The sequence below is a fragment of the Cydia fagiglandana genome, chromosome 6 (genome assembly GCF_963556715.1).
Source record: "Cydia fagiglandana chromosome 6, ilCydFagi1.1, whole genome shotgun sequence".
Classification (NCBI taxonomy): domain Eukaryota; kingdom Metazoa; phylum Arthropoda; class Insecta; order Lepidoptera; family Tortricidae; genus Cydia; species Cydia fagiglandana.
Window position 1 is genome coordinate 14979466 of NC_085937.1, and position 21669 is coordinate 15001134.

At 36.6% G+C, this 21669-nt stretch overlaps 1 protein-coding gene across 7 annotated transcripts in view; it reads right to left on the reverse strand.

Moving 5' to 3' along the window:
• The window catches only part of LOC134665327 (syntaxin-1A), an 81505-nt gene that overhangs the window by 41729 nt on the left and 18107 nt on the right, over positions 1–21669 (reverse strand). For all 7 annotated transcript variants that reach the window (XR_010098356.1, XM_063522251.1, XM_063522252.1 and 4 more), the window contains exon 2: positions 17268–17351. Coding sequence is in view for 6 of the 7 variants with exons in the window: in XM_063522251.1 (XP_063378321.1) it covers positions 17268–17351 (84 nt within the window). In the remaining variant the exon portion in view is untranslated. The remainder of the gene's footprint in view (positions 1–17267; positions 17352–21669) is intronic.

Consider the following 21669-nt stretch of genomic DNA (forward strand, 5'->3'; position numbering starts at 1 on the left):
AAGACGGAAGTAGATCATTAACTTATTCACCGGCAGATTTCTTAGAGATTCCCAGTTCTATTGTATTTTTAATGCTGATTCACGCTTATGCCTCTGGAATTTATGAAGTAGTCTTACGTCTGAATGGTTTTATGCCTGTAAGAGCTTAGATCTGAAGATGATATCTATAAGACTATCGACGGATTATAAGCACTCGACTTGTCACATTAGTTTGGCGCATCTCGCACTGTCAGAAAGCCCCGTTATCATAAAGTTATATTTGCGTCCGTATTAAAATGTATTACATCATGGAAAAAGGCGCTGGTGGCCTAGCGGTAAGAGCGTGCGACTTGCAATCCGGACTCCGGAGGTCGCGGGTTCAAACCCCGGCTCGTACCAATGAGTTTTTCGGAACTTATGTACGAAATATCATTTGATATTTACTAGTCGCTTTTCGGTGAAGGAAAACATCGTGAGGAAACCGGACTAATCCCAATAAGGCCCAGTTTCCCCTCTGGGTTGGAAGGTCAGATGGCAGTCGCTTTCGTAAAAACTAGTGCCTACGTCAAATCATGGGATTAGTTGTCAAGCGGACCCCAGGCTCCTATGTGAGCCGTGGAAAAATGCCGGGTTAACGCGAGGAAGAAGAAGACATCATGGATAATAGCAAGATGCTATGTACTAAATGGATTATCTTTTGTTTATTGGATCTTTCAAGTTATTCATCGGACGCAGAGTGTACATTCCGTATTGATAAGTCGGCTCTGCGCGTGATTCACCAATTAATGAGATTACTGCGATAGTCGCTATCGGACGCCGCGCGATAACCTCGCCGCTATTGTTACAAGTGCGAGAGCCGGCATACAGCATCAATAGCGTTTTATATTGAGTTTTACTATACTTAGGTATTATGTTTGAATGCGGAGAAAAAAAGAGCAGAGACAGAAATATCCGACTATGAAAGGAAGAGGGAGAGAGAAACCCACTTAGCCCGAAACAGTTTGTATAATTTAGCCCAAATCAAATAAGTTCTGAAAACGGCGATGTACATCAGCGCTCAAAGCAACTCCACCCCTAAATGAAGGAATCGCAGGAGACTATTAAAGTTACAATATAAATGTAAAAACAGCAATAAATGTGTGGAGACTGGAGAGTTAATTGATAATAATCGAATTTTCATGATAGACAGGTTAGTTTCTCTTTCATACACTTTCGGATATAAGGAACACCGTTATAAGTCCGTATGTTTACAAGTTACAGACGTGTAACTAGAGGAAATTGTGGCTGGAAACAGTTTTTTTGAAATGGAGTCGTGTCGGAAAAAGTCGATCGCAATAAGGAACCACTGTAACAATTTGATTGGAAAGATTGAGCCTGTGTTTGATCCTAGCACTTTTTTCGCATTAGGAGGAAAAACGCCCGATCCAATATCCGGTTCAGAAGTCCGGGAGTTGGTACGCATTGAAAGAATCTTTGCCGCTTAATAAAAGTTTTTCTTTTATAAGCCTGCAATGGTTTTACCAATTTTAGATTCAAACGCTGTTCGTGACCACAATAAAAATATATTAACGCTAACTGAAATAATGCAACAGATCTACACTCATATTTATTTTGATCAAATATGTATCACGAAACACCTGCGTCACGGGCGAGTCTAACACGCGTATTCGGGAAACGAGATAATCACAAGATCTAGAGACAATATAGAGATGAACTAGATTTACATTAGATATCGACTAGATGTGACTTGGATATCTAAGTCATAACTTGTCGAAATCGTTCAAGAGGACCTCCAGAATCGCGGAAACGTCAAATTTGACATACCTATCTTACAAATATCTTTAAATTATCCATATTGTAACTTGTTGAAGTCTAGTAGAGATCTAATTCATTTTCAGAATCGACCCGTAAGAGGGACTTAAGTTTCAAATATGTAAAATGCTGCGACGCGCTACGCCGTAGCACAGGCAGCGTTTTTTTATATGTACTTTTAAAACTTGGATTAGGATTAGGACCCTAGGGTCGTAGGGTTCGTAAACTCAGTGAAAGTTAGAGAATTCAGACGCAAGATAAGATTCTATGGGTTACATATCAGAATACCGAAAATCGATTTACCTAACGTTGAATCACCTATGCTCGTTTCACCTATTTTTTTAAATACCTAATGATCAATTAACCTAAGCTCATAACACCTAATGAACGAATTAGCTATTGCACGTTTCACCTACAATTGGTTTACCTAAGCTCAGAATACCTATGCTCGATTTACCTAAAGTTGAAACACCTAATACTCGAAATACCTAAAGCTAATATACGTAATACACGAAACACCTAATGTTGATATACCTAATGCACGGAATACCTAAACTCGGTATACCTAATAATCGAATTGCCTAAAGTTAATATACCTACTGCACGAATTACCTAAAGTCGGTATACCTAATGATCGAATCACCTAAAGTTAACATACCTAATGAACGAAATACCTAAATTCAATACACCTAATGCACGAAATACCTGAAGTCGATGCACTTAATGAACGAAATATGTACCTAAAATCAAAAATATACCTAATTATTGTTTAGTAGGATATTATTAGGACATACAACATTTGGTATTTTTTTTATAGCCAAATCATTCAATTGGCTTACTATTTTTTATTATAATATAAGGTCTAGTCATTTGCCAGAGTAGAGATAGGTGCGACGACGAGCAAAGCGAGGAGGAGCGTGTTAGGTTAACTGCGACCAAATAGTGCCAAAACCGACTTTTATTTCATCGTCATGATGTTAACTTACAAAAATTAAGTTTTTGATAAGATAACTAATTTTGTATTAGATTTACAAAATCATTCTAGTACCTAAAAAGTAAGTTGTTATCCAAACAAACAGTTTCTACTGTAAGGTTGGGAAATCATACGATTTATTGGGTGGAGTTGCCACTTGATCATTCGGCAAAATGATATGAATTCTGTACTAGGTATGTAGACTTTAGGTATTCCGTGCATTAGGCATATCGACATTAGGTAATTCGTTTAAGAAGTATATCAACTTTAGGTATTTCGTGCGATAGGTTTAACAGTTTTAGGTATTTCGTCCATTAGGTAAATCAAGTTTAGGTACATCGTTCATTAGGTATATCAGCTTTAGGTGTATCGTCCATTAGGTATATCAGCTATAGGTGATTCGTGCATTAGGTATAATAGCTTTAGGTGAAACATGCAGTAGGTAAAACGTGCATTAGGTATATCGTGCATTAGGTGTTTTGTCCATTAGGTTATTTGAGCTTAGGTATTATAAACTTAGGTCAGTCAATGTTTAGGTAAAATGATCGATAGGTAATTTAAAAATAGGTGAATCAAGCATAAGTAATTCAACATTAGGTAAATCAGTTTTCGGTATTCTGATATGTAACCATTCTATGAATATGACTTATTTGAGAGTAATGAATGAGTATTATGTGAAGTAAATCGTATAGTAGATTGATAGCTAAATAGTAAAATGTATAGCTAGATAGGAATCACTCAAGGATGTGCACTTTTAGTAGGTAAACATTTGTTCAGAAGACACCAGTGATATGTTACGTAAAAACGATGTTATCTTATTTACTTGAGTTAAAACTGATAAAGAACAAGTCCGCAACAAGCGATGCATTACCCAATGTTCAAAGGAATTACCGCACGATTTGCTCAGTCACATAATTTGTTTTTCATCACACTCGCTCAGTAAATGTGGAATTGCACGCAGGTTTAGCGGGAGTTATAGAAAAAGCGTTCTCCCTAGGGAGTTATGAATTTTATAGTGCCATAATTAACAGCTATTTGTCTTTATACTTAATTTTTGTATCGCAAGTGTGATGAAAAACATTGTGTGTAACTCGGGGCGTAATAATATTGCTCCGGCAAGCCGTCGCGATTTAACTTACTCTCGTTTGCAATATTCAACTTACGCCCCATGTTGCACAATGTACTATTGTAGCGGCGGGTTTTCACGCCTAGCTGTATTAAATTGGCGCTTCGTAGTCTAGGGATTATATCGAGCAATTATAGGTACTTTGTGAAATATTCAATAAAGGGTTGAGCTGACCACACCAAAACTTATGATATGAATCATGTTTTTCCTTTGGTGCGAAGCGTTTACGCGTTGCATGAGCGGTTTCAGTACAAGCGTTAGAGTCGGACCACGGTAAGTTTTCATGCCAAGTGCTACGTCAAAATGGAGCTAATAGGGATATTGTATGCATTCTTACCACCAAGTTTGAGCAAACTAAGCGTGATCAGATTTTACTTTTAACGACATTCTTATGTGTTCTAATTAAGTCAGGAAATGATTTACTATTAATGAGTTGCGAAATGTATAATGGTGATTTATGTGACGATATTTTCACTTGTGAGCTCAGCTGAGGGCACATCATTACTCATTAGCCTTTTCATAGCAGCTTAACTCTAATTAAGTACAATGTAATACGATGACGATGAGAGACGACAACATTCTATAATCAAAAACAGTAACATTTTGCTATAAACAGAACTTCGTTACCTCGAGCCGTGTTTTAACACACGTATATAGTTAAAATTTTTTGAACTGATCTTGTTCACTTACCTGTACTAACAATGGCATTGTTCTATTACAATCCTATTATCTGGTGGATGGTAAACCACAAATTAGGATAATCACCTCGTAGTAAAAGCAGATTATAACCGCCTTGAAATGTTAGTATAGATTAACGACTCTATTTCTTTAAACAATAGACTACAAAATACACTAACTAAATAATGGCTAACCTAACTTTTTTGCATTTAACCACCATCGACACTCAAAAAGAATGCACTCAGTAGAAAAACAGCTATGAGATACCATAAAATTTCATTATATTATCGGCTCTATAGTCTTATCATAAGGATAAAATTGCTTTGAAGGTAAGAATAACACTTCATACGTTTTGCATTTAGAGATAACAGATGTGCCGCCAGGGTCGTACTCGCATTGTTGCAATTGATAAGCACGTGGTTTATCTGTTTATGTCGGAATGTTATTTAGTGGTAATTTTTTCTGACCTATACCTAAAAGTATACCTAAGAGAGCGAGCGAGACACCAATAAAAAATAATTACCTGGCCTGTTATCAAATTGTGTGTGTTAAGATTATAGGCATATTTTTGTATAAGAATCTGTTGATTTTGGACACATGCGATTATTTTTTTATATATACAATTATGTAACTTTTTTTGCCTCTAGTAGCATGTAAAACATTTCGCAGATTGAATATTGATATATATTTGTATAAGAACTTGTTGATTTTGATTAAATGTGATTATTTTTGTTAACTAATGTGTATAATAAATTATTATTTAATAATTATACATTTTTATCTTTCTACATATTTTATTTAATACCAGAATACGTCCCTGTCGTGGCTAAGGTGCATGTGACTTTCCAAAAGATTGAATATGATATTATCTTTTTAGACCATTTTAACCCCATTCAACAAGAAATAAGGTTTTAAATTCAATATACATGCAATGTACTTCGAACTTATTTTGTAAGTAAATTGGTTGGCGCCTACGAGAACAAAAGCAGATAATAGGATTGTAATAGAACAATGCCATTGTTAGTACAGGTAAGTGAACAAGATCAGTTCGAAAAATTTTAACTATACGTAGAGCGCTAAAAGGCTTTGCGGAAATCAACCAAAACGAAAAGCATATTTTAATTTCACCAGCAGTTATTTAGCTCCGCAGGAATTTTGAGAATTTTCCTGTGTATTCTAAACGTGTTTTAAATAAATATACCATAAGTCTTCGTTAATGTGCGCCGCGCGAATCCCGGGCGCGTTAAAGGTTTGTTAACATCACTAAAAAACCCTGTATCCCGGCAAGGAAAACCCCGGGGTAGACGGGAATTAGATGAGGGCGTGGTTAGTGTCTGTTATAAAATTGCTGAAATGCTTCCTTCTGACTGATTCTTGAAGGAAAAGATTTATTTTCATTAAATACCTTACAAGTATAAAAAAGAAATCTGAAACGAAAGTTAGTTAATTATTTCTTTAAAACATTACAATTGTACTAAACAACCTATTGTATGCTAGAAGCACTATAAAGAAATAACTAGGTTACATATCGACTCTTAAGAAAACGTAAATATGTACACAGTTTTGAAATTTTGTTAAAAATGGTAGCATATTATTCGCCCGGACCAGCCGTAATGTACAAAAACAAGATTATTCAGTATTGACTCGGCAAAGCCAGACGAGAATGACGTAAACACATGAATGGTTAACACTCAACAGTTTACAGCAATTTTCGCGCAATAAAGCAACATACCTACAACGTAAACACTACTGAGGCAGTGCGTGGGAACCGACTCCGCGTATAATGCCCTCTGATATAAACCTAGTCAGAGAGCGGATATAGGTCACGTTGTTTAGACGAAGAAAATAGCCGAAGGAGGTGCTGAGCTGGCGTTTCGTCCATATAAACAAGATCGAAGTGATCCCATAAGTGTTCCGTGAACAAAGTTTTGTACGGAACACTAAAAATGATATTGAGCGACGGAGGAATGGAACTTCCAATACATGTAGACATGTAAGTAAATAATTCGTTATAATATCAAAAATATGAAAGGATTTTATATGCTGGTGGTATTTGTTCTTGTTATTATACTTATTCCAAGATTTTAGGGAATTAGTTCATACATTTTAAACACTAACATTTACTAACAAAACAAAAAACGTGATCACAGAAAATGGCATTATTATTCTTCAAGTAAAAATAGTCATGATTGCATGTTTATATTAGGTTCTCTCAGTCCCGTGGGTTACACCCAAATTTCGGTACCCAGTCAAAGAACAAGTTTGAAGATAATAAAATAAAGACATGAAAGAAGAGTTCTCTTAATCAAATATACATAGAACATTTTCCGGCACGTAAATTTTAGGAGTCGCAAACGCTCTAAAATCAACGTTTTGGTATAAACGGAACTCCAGTTGACGTTCGCTTAAACAGAGCGGTCCCGGTCCTCAACCGAGCGAGCTCGACTCTGTAATTAACCTGTTCTGCAACGCTTGGGACTAATCTCCACAGAACTTTGATGCCATTCCTTATCTAGCTCGGACGAGTCGGAGGCTCAAATGAACCAGTACACGCGTGCTCTCTGATTATCCACAGCTGTCACGGACTTAGAGGTCTTGTTACATTGGATGGCCGGAGAATTATGGGAATATATGGCCTTTACATTTCAGTGGGCTGTCCTCGCCCCGCATAAGCGTTACGCTCTATTCAAAGCTCCATCCAGTGTTCGTGGCGTACGCTCATAGGCTGTGGGTCCATTTGAGCCTCGGTTTTGTAAGTTAAAGTATTTAAATACCTGCGAGTTTGGTTGAGTTGAGTGTTAACTTCCAGTGTAGCATATAATCCCTCCAACCTTTACTGGGAACATGTATAAATAATCGAGGGACTCGCTTGTAAGCATGAATTGGTTTCCTTTGCGAAGGGCCGGTTTTCACCATTCTGTATATCCCAAAATAATGATATCAGTTCTCAATACTTATATCGGTTTTGGCTCTTAACCTATGTAGTGTAGATTCACTTTTGTTTCATCATCATTGGCCACAGCATCTTGATAGATGATTGTTGCAGCGACAGCTTATTAAGAAGAGGTCTGTGCGCCGTCGGAGATCGGAAGTGCGGCACACCTTTTAATATGGCTGTAAAGTCCAATTTATGATAAATAATGTATGTATATGTACATGTATATCTTTGATTCTTCAGAACAATCAGAACTCGCTTACTATGAGGCGGCAGCTTATAGAAAATGATATTAATGTAAGTATAAAGAAATCTTCCCACATCGAGACTGATGGTCAAATGAGGACACGACAGTAATACCACGTTAGCACATCACACATAATAACATGTAAATGAACTGCACGATTACGATGAATACCCGCCACGGCGTGAATATTTATGTCGCAAAGTAGTTGTGGATTAAATGAAAACGCAAACGCATGGCGTATTCGCGGCACGAAAGGAAACCTACGCGAAGTGTTTGGGGTTAGGGGATCGCGCATACGGAATTACGTTGACGCGACGAATGTCTACTACATCTTTAGCGTAGGTAGAGGAAATAATAGTGCAGAAATCGGACTATATTAATACTGACAATCAAGCCATTGAAGCTAAGTCCAAAGTTGTCGTCTGTCGTTCGCTTTTGCAGGCCATAATATCCTGAACATTATAATTTTTTTAGTACCTAATAGTTGTTTTTTGTATAGTATCGTTTATTGCACACCATTGTACAATACAATATAGATGTTACAATGGAAAAAGATCGCATGGTACCCTAAATCCTAGTAGGGTATGGCAATTATCCTTACAACTTCTGAACAAGTGGATGAAATGAAAAGCAAAGTATAAAGTTGCGGCACAATAGCGGAGTCAGTTATGAAGTTGACCCAAAAAATTTTTATTAAACTATGAGCTTCATCACATATGATCTTTGAGTAATTCTAAGCATTTCAAGCCTGGGAGGCCATAAGGGGAGGGGGGGTACAAAGATGGCCGCCACCCGTCATCATTCAAAAAAATCTGTTCTGGTCCTGAGGCTACTAGGGCAAGTTTGGTATCATTTTCGTATAAACCGAAGACGTAGAATTCATTGCTGATATTTGTTTTTTTCAGCTCCATAGTAATTTTACAAGAAAAACATAAAAAGATGAAAATTTAGGATGGAGATATTTGCTTTGAGAGCTAATAACTTTTGTATAGTAGCCAAAAATATCATATAAAAAATACTATAATAAAGCGTAATTCATGCAGATTCTAAACATATACACGTTGAGTAATATCCTACTGCAAAAAGATGGTGAAAAAATTATTAAATGACCGCAGCGCGGGCAGTTGGACTTTCGTTTATCTTGCGGACCGTCGTTTATCTTACAAAATGATCGAGTACGAGTATCTACGTAGGTATGCTTACTTTGCTAGATTTTATGATGACGAATAAAAAACTTTCATCCAGACATAATTCATCCTACAGACATAAATTTATGCACTTTAATTTTAATGCACTTGCAACGATTTGAGTGGGGCCTCAATATTAGCACGAGCGGTTAAACAACAACTTTGCCCCCTTGTAAAACAAATAACTATTATGCGGAGAGCTTACATTTAGAAATCATAACAGCTATGTATATTTGTCATACTAATATAGGTTATGCAAGTATGACTTGGTGACAAACCAACGAAGCCCCGCCTCGCGGGGCTTCTATTTTCTGCTCTGAGGGATAAAAGGTAACTAACGAACCTAACCTAACCCAACCTGAAATTGCGGTTGTACATGATCTTATTTGTTAAGCGAGCCGCCCTCCTCTTTAGACATGGGGATACCTGTGTCTATTTTTTTAACCCATACCAGAATTATGTCTGTGTACTGGAAACTGCGGACATTAAATATACAGAAAGCATTTTATTCGTCATCATAAAATCTAGCAAAGTAAGCATAGTTACCTACGTAGATACTCGTACTCGACCATTTTGTAAGATAAATGCCGCCTAGCGAGAGTCCAACTACCCGCGCTGCGGTCATGTAATAATTTTTCCACCATCTTTATGCAGTAGGATATTACTAAACATGTATATGTTTAGAAGCTGCATGAATTGCGCTTTATTATAGTATTTTTTGTATGACACTTTTGGCCACTATACAAAAGTTATTAGCTCTCAAAGCAAAAACCTCCATCCAGAATTTTTATCTTTTTACGTTTTTCTTGCAAAATTACTATGAAACTGAAAAAAACAAATATCAGCAATGAATTCTACGTCTTCGGTTTATACGAAAATGATACCAAACTTGCCCTAGTAAACACTAAGACCAGAACAGATTTTTTTGAATGATGACGGGTGGCGGCCATCTTTGTACCCCGCCCTCCTCGACTAGACGCACGCTTCTTATCGCCTCCGAGGCTAGAAATGCTTAGAATTACTCAGAGATCATATGTGATGAAGCTCATAGCTTAATAAAAAAATTTTGGGTCATATATGGCAGCGATCCGTAACTGACTCCAGTACAATAAGAAAAAGGCGTGTAGTGTACAGGGTCAAGGAATCGCTGCCTGTGCCGCCTGTCACGAGCAATGTAATAATGCAGGGTTAGTCTATGAGTAATTACACTTGCGACTTGGATACGGGACCAGTCAAGTAACCGTGTACTGAAAGTATGAAAATATTCTAAGTAGGTAATTTTAAATAAGTTACATAATTAACCAGTATCTTTAGAGCTGTGTGTGTCTTTAGGTTCATTTTTGCATAGTCGTGAGCTCATGAGTAAAGTAATAAAAAACAAGACCGAAGTGATCCCATAAGTGTTCCGTAAACAAAGTTTTGTACGGAACACTAAAAATGCTAATAATGAGCTACTTTGAGTTTTGTCACACTTGATAATATACCTGTTGTTGCATTAATTCGCGTGACCAGTGCACATAAACTGTCAAATTATGTACCTAATTAAATATGTATCTGCAGAAGGTACCAACGTTTAATTGAATATTTAATGAATTCAAATTCCATTTTCAAGTGGATAGTTTTAAAAACAGCATCTTCCAGTGTTATCAAATATAAATTTATATACGCTACAAAAAACGCTGTGTGCGGTGTGCGAAGGTCGTATTCTGCTACGTTATTTCTCTGTGACGTGACGATATTCTCATCTCGTAGATCATCCATCATATAAAAGAAATACTATCTATGTCAACCGCCCGGAGTCTTGTGACTCTCAGAGTTTGACTTTTTAGTAACATAGTAACATAGTGGAACGTTCTTCATTATACTGATATTTTTTATAAATAACAATCCTATAATGAACCCAAACTGACATATAGCCTTATTTATAAAGAGTGTTAAATGATCAATGTTATAATAAAATTAACATGTAGAAAATCCCTGCTTTGGAATATTATGGTATTAAACTAAGCAGAGGCCTAGAAAGTCTCTACTTTGCACCTAATATAACAGAATTAGAGATAGAGACATAGTTTCAATAATTTGACGTTTATGGATGACCATTCCACACTTCGTTATTGCAAAGTCCATGATGCATAAAGTTCGTTTTTTTAGCATTAGAAATAAGGTAAACAATCTTGATGTGTCTTTTAATTGAAAAACACGTTTTAAAAATAAGTCACGGCAAATATATAACAATTATAAATTTAATACGATCATTTATATTCTTCTGCTTTCATAAGTAATAGTTACTGATTTATTAAAAGCGGTTTAAAATTAAAAGACATGTCAAGATTGTTTACCTTCTTTCTAATGCTAAAAAAACGAACTATAGCTTGGAATGACTCTACATACCTAAATAAATTCATAGGCCCAAAACTTTTTACATCTCATAATGATGTAATTATTTATAATTGAGAACGCAACCAGATAATTGCACATATTTGTTTGTTATTAAATGCAGAAAGCATATCCAGATTAGATAACTTTACTACTATGAGTGTGAATGAATCTTATAATTCTTATAATTCTGAATTCATGTCATGAATGACATGAGTTCAGAAATGAACTACGTTTTTATTCTTTAGACTCTTTAGAGAAATGAATTTATGTCTTGGTAAGAAAGATCCAACGGCAGCGCAGCGTAATGTAATCAGTTGATTTTGCCCAGCTAGTTTCGCTGTAAGAGTTTTATATTCCTACATTTTCAGTTAGTTGAATGTTGCCGTTAGTCAAATTTTCCGTCACGTTTTGTACCTATTAAGGTACAAAACGGTACTAAGGGCTGGTAAAATTTACGCACAAAAGCAAATCGTCGGGTGACAAGCAAAAGTCAGTTAAGTACTATCAAAAAATTAAAGTAACAATCACTTTATTACACTTGTAACACGGTTTATTGACCAATAATTTCAATGGTGTTAGTGACTTTTGCTTGTCAGCCGACGAAATCATACTTGACTAATTATTTGACTGCATAGATACGAATCGTTAGATTTTTACCTCCGTGATATCAATAATGACGTTTTTTGCGTCTCACGGAAGTTTTGTTACTAAAATGAAACTATTATACACTATTACAGGCCTAATCTCTCGCAATATTGTGATAATGTTTTACAATCCTCCTTATCTCAGCACTTTCTTAGTTATTACGAAAGCAACTTCCATCTGACTTTTCACTTCAACTTAGAGTGAGAAACTATGTCTTGATGGGATTAGGCCAGTTTTCTTAAAAGTTAAATATCAAATGTTATTTCGTACCCGGACTGAAAATTTCGCGCAGAAGCCACTTAACTATCGAGATCATGTGATCATGCTGCATAGCAGGTTGTTTAAAGTGTTTAACAAGGCCTAGCTTCAATACAAGAACAAGCGCCGTCCTTTGCATAGATTGGAACGATATAGCGAAGGCCTGTCGCGAGGCAAGACAGGTTGACTGAAGAGGAGGTTACGGCAAGGTTGTTACAAACTTTACAAAGTTACAAATTTGCCGGCGAAACTGGGTTGAACTGTACCCGAAATTTTAGCAAGCTTATCTAATTGATGGACGACTCATTGATTCGTCCGTATGTCCTCAATTTTAATTATAACGTGACGTACTTAGATAGCTATCTGTTGTATGTTGGTATTCAGTAGGTACGTGTTAGATATTATTTAAGTCAATCTAGAACAGTCCATACGTCTATGCGCACATTATTTTTTACCCTAGCTTTACTTTTAGCGTTTACCTTTACCTACTCGTAAATTAATTACATAGTTAATTCATTCGTATATTACTCAGTTTTTTTAACCGATTAAGGTCAGTCAAATATACACAATTGATGTTTATGGTAAGTTGCAGTGGCGCATTTGTTTCATATGCAGTGGGCAATCGTTTCATTACTTAGCGTAACTACTAACTAGTTAACTTTGCTTGGTGAATGTCGAGATTAATGTAAAACCTAGTCCGCGGCTCATGCACGAAAATAGCAAACAATATGTAAACAAAATCTACAAGTTAAACAGGATTACAGTATGTTTGCACGCTGTTTCATGAGAATAAGTCAGTTTTACAACCTGGGTCGGAAATTTCATGGCGAATTTTGATACGAGAAAGGCGGACGTTGAATTTTATCGACTTTTCTTACAACGTGTCATATTACAATTTGCCAAGAAAATTCCGGGGCCGTTTATAATATTAACAATACGGAGTATAAATACATTACACGTATGGGGGAGCTTAGCAATGTATGTTTAAACGAGAATTTGATGGATGTGAATAATTGAAATGAAATGTTTGTCACGAAATAATATTGCGAGAGTGTAGAGAAATTTTGTAGTTCAAAGTAATCAAACATGTAACTTTTCAGCTATATCACAAGCCAATACTTCACAAAACAACAATTACTATATCCCAAAAAAAACTGTGTGACGAATCACGGAGTATCTGTAGACGAGAAGAAAAACTTTCTTTTGTGCTCAAGTTTCGGCACTTTTACACATTTTTCGCCACGAAACTTTCGAGTGTTTTGTAACAAAAATAACAAAGCCCTTACTTTTTATGAATGAATCAATTCATCAATATACAAATAAAACTTTGTAGAAGGTAGATACTTTGAAACAGTTTTTATGACCTTTAACAGGTATTGTTAAAATAAATGGCGGGAAAAGAGCATGTATGATCATCCATCTACCACTAATTGAGGGCCACGTATTGTTTGAATGTCGCAATAGAATCTGGCTCGCCACCCCCGCTGACAACCCCACCCATTATGCTCATTTATTATGTCCCCCATTCACACACCACCAAGCAGACTTATGAAAAGGAACGCTTTTCAAAGGATGTATAAAAAGAAGTCACTAGAAAATCATTTTCTTTTACGTTGCTAAAAATAGATCCGATAATAATTGTCAAAATTGAGAAATGAGTTAGCGAGAAGTTAAATCACGAGAAATCTTAATGGATCGAGCTAATAAAGGAGTTTCGAGTGCCTATTTAAATGTAAGTAACCGATATCAACATCAGCCAGCCAAAATTCTTGCGGCCACACCCATTAATCAGAGGGAACGGCGGGACGGAAACGGTCCCTTATTGCTTTTTTTCTGTTTCAAAACATCGACACGACACGTGCTCGGCACGCGAATGCGGCAGAGTTAGACGTTAAAATGTATAACGAACTTGGTGGACGAGCTCACGTAATACATAATAGGTACAACGCGAACGAACAATAAACATGTTGTCCAACAGAACAACGGTGAAACAATGGCGAGCAACAAGCTGCAACTTTTATAAAAGTGCCGTGTGGTGCTGCCGATATTCACGGATTGCAAAAACACGTGTTTACTGCCGGTATCGGAGGCTCTCTATAGTTCCTGTTTCCTGTCCGCGGGCTTTGTTGCCAAGTAAAACGTAACACCTCTCGAAAGCGTTGGTGGGACGCTATTTTTACGTTCTGGAGTTGAATGAAAATATTTGATGTTGACAAATACGGAGTAATAAACATTTATATTGCGAACAGGGCGGGATCCTATTTTGTCAAATAAGAAAGTTTGTTGGATTTTGCGGATCCTTGTCCCGTAAGAGGATTACTATAGTCGTTGCGACCCAAATGTCCAAATGCAGTAGTGCGGCTATTGAGCTTGTCTCGTTGTTTATAACAGAGAGCGTCCAAATCATTTCTGCACTATTTATTGCTTGTATGTGCTGTTTTTACACATGTGTACAACCTTTATAAGTTTCATAAAATGACCCAGAACAACTGCATATGTTTTTGAGTTCCATCAAACTTAAAAATATGTAGTTTATAAAATACAACATACCTACCTAAACCATATAGGAATAAATGAGAATAAATCCCCTTCACCGTGTAAACTTTAATGGAAATGCACATGCTCAGCGAAAGGATTATAGGATTCTAGTCGGAGAATTATAAAGTCTCATCTATGCATTCAAAGAAAATTCAGTACAGTTAATGTGAAACTAAATCATAGTATATTCTAGTCATTAAATCAGCAATACTCATACCAAAGAAACACTAATGTAATTATAAATAGTCAGAAACATACTTTGGCGTTAATCTGCAAAAGATGTTCAGTCCTTCTGCTACCTACATACTTTTGGTAAACCATGATAACGACAGTGTCGTTTAAGTTCAAAAGTCGCGCGCTCTATTATATAATCCTGATATATAACCAAACACAAAGTAGAAAAAAGGCAGTAGAAACTAGTTCACTCATAGAGTAGAACTTGGGCACAAGAGCCTTTGTGGCTACATGAAGAGCATGCATTGCGCCTGATAAGTTATCTTATACAACTCTTCTCTAAGTTATTATCCTTGACTTAACGTATAAAACCCTGCACTGAACACATGTTAGAATGAAAGCGGCACATTGTTAATAATACAACTTGGTTATAGTTACATACATTGGTTACAAAATTCGAGAACTCGGTAATGCCACGAGTATCTCTCTTGCCACGTTGATACATCCAATGCATAAATGAAGAAAATAAATTCTGACGGTCAGGATTTTGAGTCTGAAAAAGAAAACAAAAAGAAAAGAACGAGCATCCCACAAAGACAATGCGAGGTCAAGTTCAATTAAGTGTATCTCTTATTGTAACGCTTACTGGATGTAACGCTTAAGGTTCCATGTAGGTAGACATACGATATCGTACGTCAGAGAATGAGATCTAACATTTATTTTCGAAAGTAATAAGAGGCCAGAAGATACAATCTGTATTATATACATCTTATTACTGTTAGGCTTAAAATGTAACTTAAAAATGTTCGCAGTGACGAAGATTTGATTCAGCATAGCTTTATGTTCGGGACTAGGCTGACACGTGTAAGATTGTCCCAAAAAAGATTAACTTATTCAGTAGCTACTTAGCGATGCTGTGAAAAAGTAAGTAGGTAGGTACACTGTTTCCCTACGATAAGTCGCCGTGTGCAATGGACGCTCCCTAAGATATTATTTTCTAAATTAATCTCATCTTTCTACTTACTCGGGGAGCGACCGTTCTTGTCGGGGCTTTATTACATTAATGACACTCTTGTCAACAACTTGAATTACTTTGAGAGTTTCGTAATTTATTAGGAAACTTTTGTACTTGTCATAGACATTGAGTTAATTTGTTGGCTGCATATAGACCGAACAGGAAAAAAGGAAGAATGTACTTAAAAGTGAAAACCTACTTCGTTACCCAAGCCTTGAGATAAAATAAACCCAAGGTAAAATTAACTTGATTGTGTCTTAATGTCAAAGATAAATCCTATGGAAACTTCTTACAGAAACAGGATATGACATAGATTGCTACTTTATTATCAATGACATAGCAAAAGCAGATGGTAGATAATGTATACAATAGTCATTCAAGTATAATAATATCTTGAATAAAGAAGCGCGTACAAATTCTGACAGACACTTACTACTACTACTATTAGATACTTTGTTGAGCTGAGTACATAAAAAATAACTAACCAATGATATCAACATGCACCGCGATTAAGTCCCGATTCAGTTTTATAAATTATTTGTGAAAATCGTGTTAGTTTAAATCAATATGTCAACTGTATGACAGTTTATGGAAATATGGAATATCCCTCAAATAAGCATTAAATACAGTCACATCCCCTTGTCGGTGAAAAAGGTATTAACGTGGTTTACCACACCTGATGTTGTAATATGAAGGGTAAGTATTACACCTATAACAGATATGCCCCAAAAAAGTAATTTTTACACGACATAAAGATAAGAAAATGTGACAATCGTGTATAGAAAATGCCAATCGAAACCTAAATAATGTATGAAAACGATGACGTGAGTTTTCGTCGCACTCGCACCCTCGGAGTAATTAACAATGGAGCCGCCATTAACAGGCGTTCCCCTCTGTCGAAAATAGGCGGCCAATGGTCAACCATATGTATGGACTGACGTTTATCTGACATGACGTACCTATACATTTGATGTGCCCCTCCCCCGCAAAAAACGGCAGACTATTTTGTACCGAAAATTTTATACATGGCGTCTCCGTTGGTTATATCCTCTAAGCTCGCACCTGTCATCCCGACAGAGTTTTACTTTTCGATTTACATTCGTTGATTAACGATTTTCATATTTTAAGCTAAGGCCCCAGTTCGTACGGGCATGCGATTTTAGTTACATTGCGGACTGTTGCTTACGTCCAATTCAACCGCGACCGATCAAAACCAGCAATGTAATGAAACTCGCATGCGAGTTCTCGCATCGTCTAAATGAGCCTTAATTCCTAGCACGTAGATACTGTTATTTGTGTCATGTGTATTGTATAAACTTACCTCACCGAAGAATTCGGTCATAGGGCTCTCTTCAACCGCGACGTTGACGTCGTCGGGCCCGACGTCGTCATCGTCGCTTTGCGCCTGGGGAGGGAAAACATACGTTAAAGGTGGGTTTACATCGATTATATTTGACGGATAGGTTAACGTGAAATATGTGATATCGACGGCTAGTGTCAAATTACAAACAGTTTAAATTTAAAACAAAAAAATTAACTCTTAAGATTCAATCCAGATTTTGTGGATACATCATCATTTATTTTATAACCATTTAAATGGCGTGGAGCTTATGGGAGAGAGAGATATCAGAGCGACTGTTTCTAAAAATTACTTATTTCGGCGGACAGTTGAATCTTGAAAATAAAGTTCATCGTCAAATATTCTAGTGTTTGTAAACAACATTTGTACTACTCATATGTAACTATAACTTTAATAACTTCACATTAATCCCATTGAAAAAGTATGCAAGTCATCACGGCTTTTGAAAACCAGAAATGAATACAATGCATTATCCATATATTGTTATCCTGTTTACACATTTACTATACAGCAGCTAATGTGTTGTACTCAATTAGGGCACATAAAAAGTACAGCTTAACTTCGCATAAATATATGCTATTTTAAGAACGTAGGCACGGCCCAACACGGGTGGCACGTACAACAAAATAGAACCCACTTAGTACTACAAGAGAGGTGGCCATTACTCAATTTGTGCGGACCGACCGCGTCCCCCACAGAGGTCTCCGGTGCGGATATAAAGCGACTCTACGGGGCTCGGACGGAACGAATATGCTGTCTTTAATCAGTGCACTAGAGACCTACAATAGTTGGTATTGTATGTTCTGAATAAGGACGCTAAAATCGATTATACCTAATCTCCACGTAGATACATCCTCGTAGTCGAGTCTAAAAGTATGTTAATTCAACAGAATACGTTTTCAAACTAGCTCAAATCGTGCAAAAAAATCATAATCACTTGCAAGTGAATTTCTGAACCGTGCAATTTATAACCTTAAAAAGTTAAAACGCAAAATTTCGTAAAATTGTTGAGATGTCATCACACTCATCACTGTAGACCACTGTACGAGTACATCACTATGCAGCTGTTTGAAAAGTTCTATAATAGACACGAACTTTTTATAATCACACACAGTACTTGCTGTAAAGATTTTACGTTTAAGGGGGTGTTCAGCATTAGTAACATGTTACTACTCGTAAAGTAGCGTTTCAGGCCTTAAGGTTATATACTCGTAATTTGTTTATGAGACTTATATTTGTATGCAGAAAACCAAAATTTTCGGGTTCCGTACCCAAAGGGTAAAACGGGACCCTATTACTAAGACTTCGCTGTCCGTCCGTCCGTCCGTCCGTCCGTCCGTCCGTCCGTCTGTCACCAGGCTGTATCTCACGAACCGTGATAGCTAGACAGTTGAAATTTTCACAGATTATGTATTTCTGTTGCCGATATAACAACAAATACTAAAAACAGAATAAAATAAAGATTTAAATGGGGCTCCCATACAACAAACGTGATTTTTGACCAAAGTTAAGCAACGTCGGGAGTGGTCAGTACTTGGATGGGTGACCGTTTTTTTTTTGTTTTTTTTTTTTTGCATTGTGGTACGGAAACCCTTCGTGCGCGAGTCCGACTCGCACTTGCCCGGTTTTCTTTAATACGCCAAACGGTAGTAAGAAGTATTGTCTCCACGTCATAATTTATTAACAAACTAACACGGTCGATAATAACCCGCGGCAAAATAAAACTGTCATGTTAGAGAGCAATCGAAAGCACAGGTCAAGGGCACATCAACAGTGTCACGATAATGGAGGGCCTTCCAAATTAAATACCTTGAGTTCCATTAACGGACCCAATTACTAGCACTTGATAGCAGCTAATTAACACAGGCCATTGTTGTTCCTTGAATAAGGGAGGTGAAGCGACCAATTCGACCAAAGCGCTTTGTGCCACGGCTCTCGCTAGGCTGATCCAGTCAAATCAATAGTGGGGTGGAGACAATATTGTATTAATTTGGGCTGTTAGAGCAAATTAATAGGTGTTAATATGACTTAAGTACATGCTGTGAAGACGAATTAAGCATTTGGGTATTTATTAAATTAAATATTACATCAATAGTTTATAATTTGACTGCATTAGAATCTGGCACTTTATCGGATTTTAAAATTAGCACTCGCAGTTAAAATAAATATTTTATTTACTGTGCAAACCACTGTTTTTTTGTGCCTATACAATGTAAATCCCACTTCTGAATTTGTCAAAAAAATATTAGTCTAATTCATGTAAAATGTTGTAGTGTAATAAAATAGATTGAATAGATCCTTGTAAAGCATTACTACACTTTTATTTTGCTAAGGATTACTGGAACAGGTAGAGGAAGATCGCGTAAGAGCTTTTTTCGGCAGGAAAAACGCATTTATATCCGCCGTTATCAGCACACACGGAAATTCAAGAGCAAACAACGAGGGCATCTAGATAAAGCCCTTGTTTTTACAGCCGCGACATTGTATCATTTTTTTTTACTGATAAACCTTTAGAGGCAGCAACGTGTGTTACTTGAATAACGTTTACATTTTTTATACCACGCCGAATCGCATACAATACAGCCTTGTAGCTTATGGACATGCTATAAAAAACTACAGTCTCTTCTTCAAGACAGGCACTAACAGCCCTAAATTCCTAGTCTTCAGAGGTGACAGCCGTGAACTTTACCTCTCGTTCATTTTGAAACGTGGTGAAACCCAACCCAACATTGGTAAATTAATTCATCGTCATGGTTAAATTACTAACGGTTTCACAGGTAGCAAGATATCTAGCTTAATACCGGTCAGTCAACTGCTCAAGGTTGTTAATAGTCCCACGTTACTGTAACTGCGTACACTATAAATACGTAACCACAAGCGCCTGAAACATTTGTACCTGATCCCTTCGGGAGTTATACGGACCTACAAAGCTCACTAAATCAGATTGCTTTCTCTGCCCGTTTTCCTAAAACAATAAATTAAACAGGACGTCTGTCCTTATAAAGGAGGGTAGAGATATTTTCGTACATCTTGGTATAAAAGGTAAGCAACGATTTACATTTATATCAATGTACGCGTCCATAAAAATGTCTCAGCGGTAGCTAAAGCATATTTTTATGTATCACGCTAATGAATCAAGTTTTAAGAGAAATCGGGACTACCGCTCCTCCATAACCATATACATTTTTCTCTGAAAATATTGACATTATGGAAAATGTTTTTACATGATTTGATATATATTGACCATAGTTATTTTTAAATACTCCTATCTTGACTCTTATAATTATAAATAATTCGAAAAAAATCAAACGAAGGGTGGGTGTCAAAGCTGTGATTGATTGATCAAATTGTGTCAAAATATTTTCAATAATGTTTATATCCAGAGAGAAAAATGAGGGCTACGTTTGTAGTACGGCGATTTCGCGCGGTCATCAACTGTCGTCTCAAGTTATTTCGCAAATATTGTGCGGTAAATGTAATTTCACGTCAAACCTTGTTAGGAATTTACGAATTCACCAAGGAGCCATTCAGTTGTAGGTATCCCGAGGCGGTGTAATTTGGAGGCGGTCACGGCCGCCCGGCCAGACAAAGGCGCTCCCACTGGCAACGATTACATTACCACTTCACTGATCTCTCCATAGCTACGAGTAATCTAATTGTGGGGTCCGGCTACATTTTATGAGCAAGTGATATTGCCCAGTGGCTGCCCACATTGTCAATCAGAACACCACACGGACTATCTTTTAAATGAGTCATTATCAGTGTTCGGCAAACTTGGTGCCACGCTGCGGGATTCCTACTCGAAATCTTAATATGGACATGACACAAACGCCGCGATCTTGGTCGAAAAAGTAATTTGAGTATTAGAATATTAAGTGTTATTTATTTATAAATAGACGTTTAAACACTGAATAAATGCATAAATTGTATCATTATTATTTAAAAACATTGATACACTTTAACAAAGTATTGTATCAATTTCCCGTATAAATTAAAAGTCATACTTCCTTTTTTTTACACCTGTGTTAAATATAGTATTGTTAAAAATATACTTAACTAATTAAAGTAATAAACAACCATTTACCCGACTACCTGGCTTGTCGAAGGTCACAGTTGGATTTTCTATTGTTTGCGTCTAAACTAAACTAGGACGCAAGAGACGGCAAACAGTGTCACTTTATTAGTTAATTCTATCCTTTTCTAGTTTAATGATAAGGAATTGGTTGAGAACCCATTTCTAGTAGAAAATACGTTGATTTATATTGCTCGGGCCATTAAGTTCACATGTTGTGATTTAAAGTTTATTTGCTTAGTGTTTACCTAGGTATTGTAAAACCTTCACCCTTGTTCATTATTATATTTA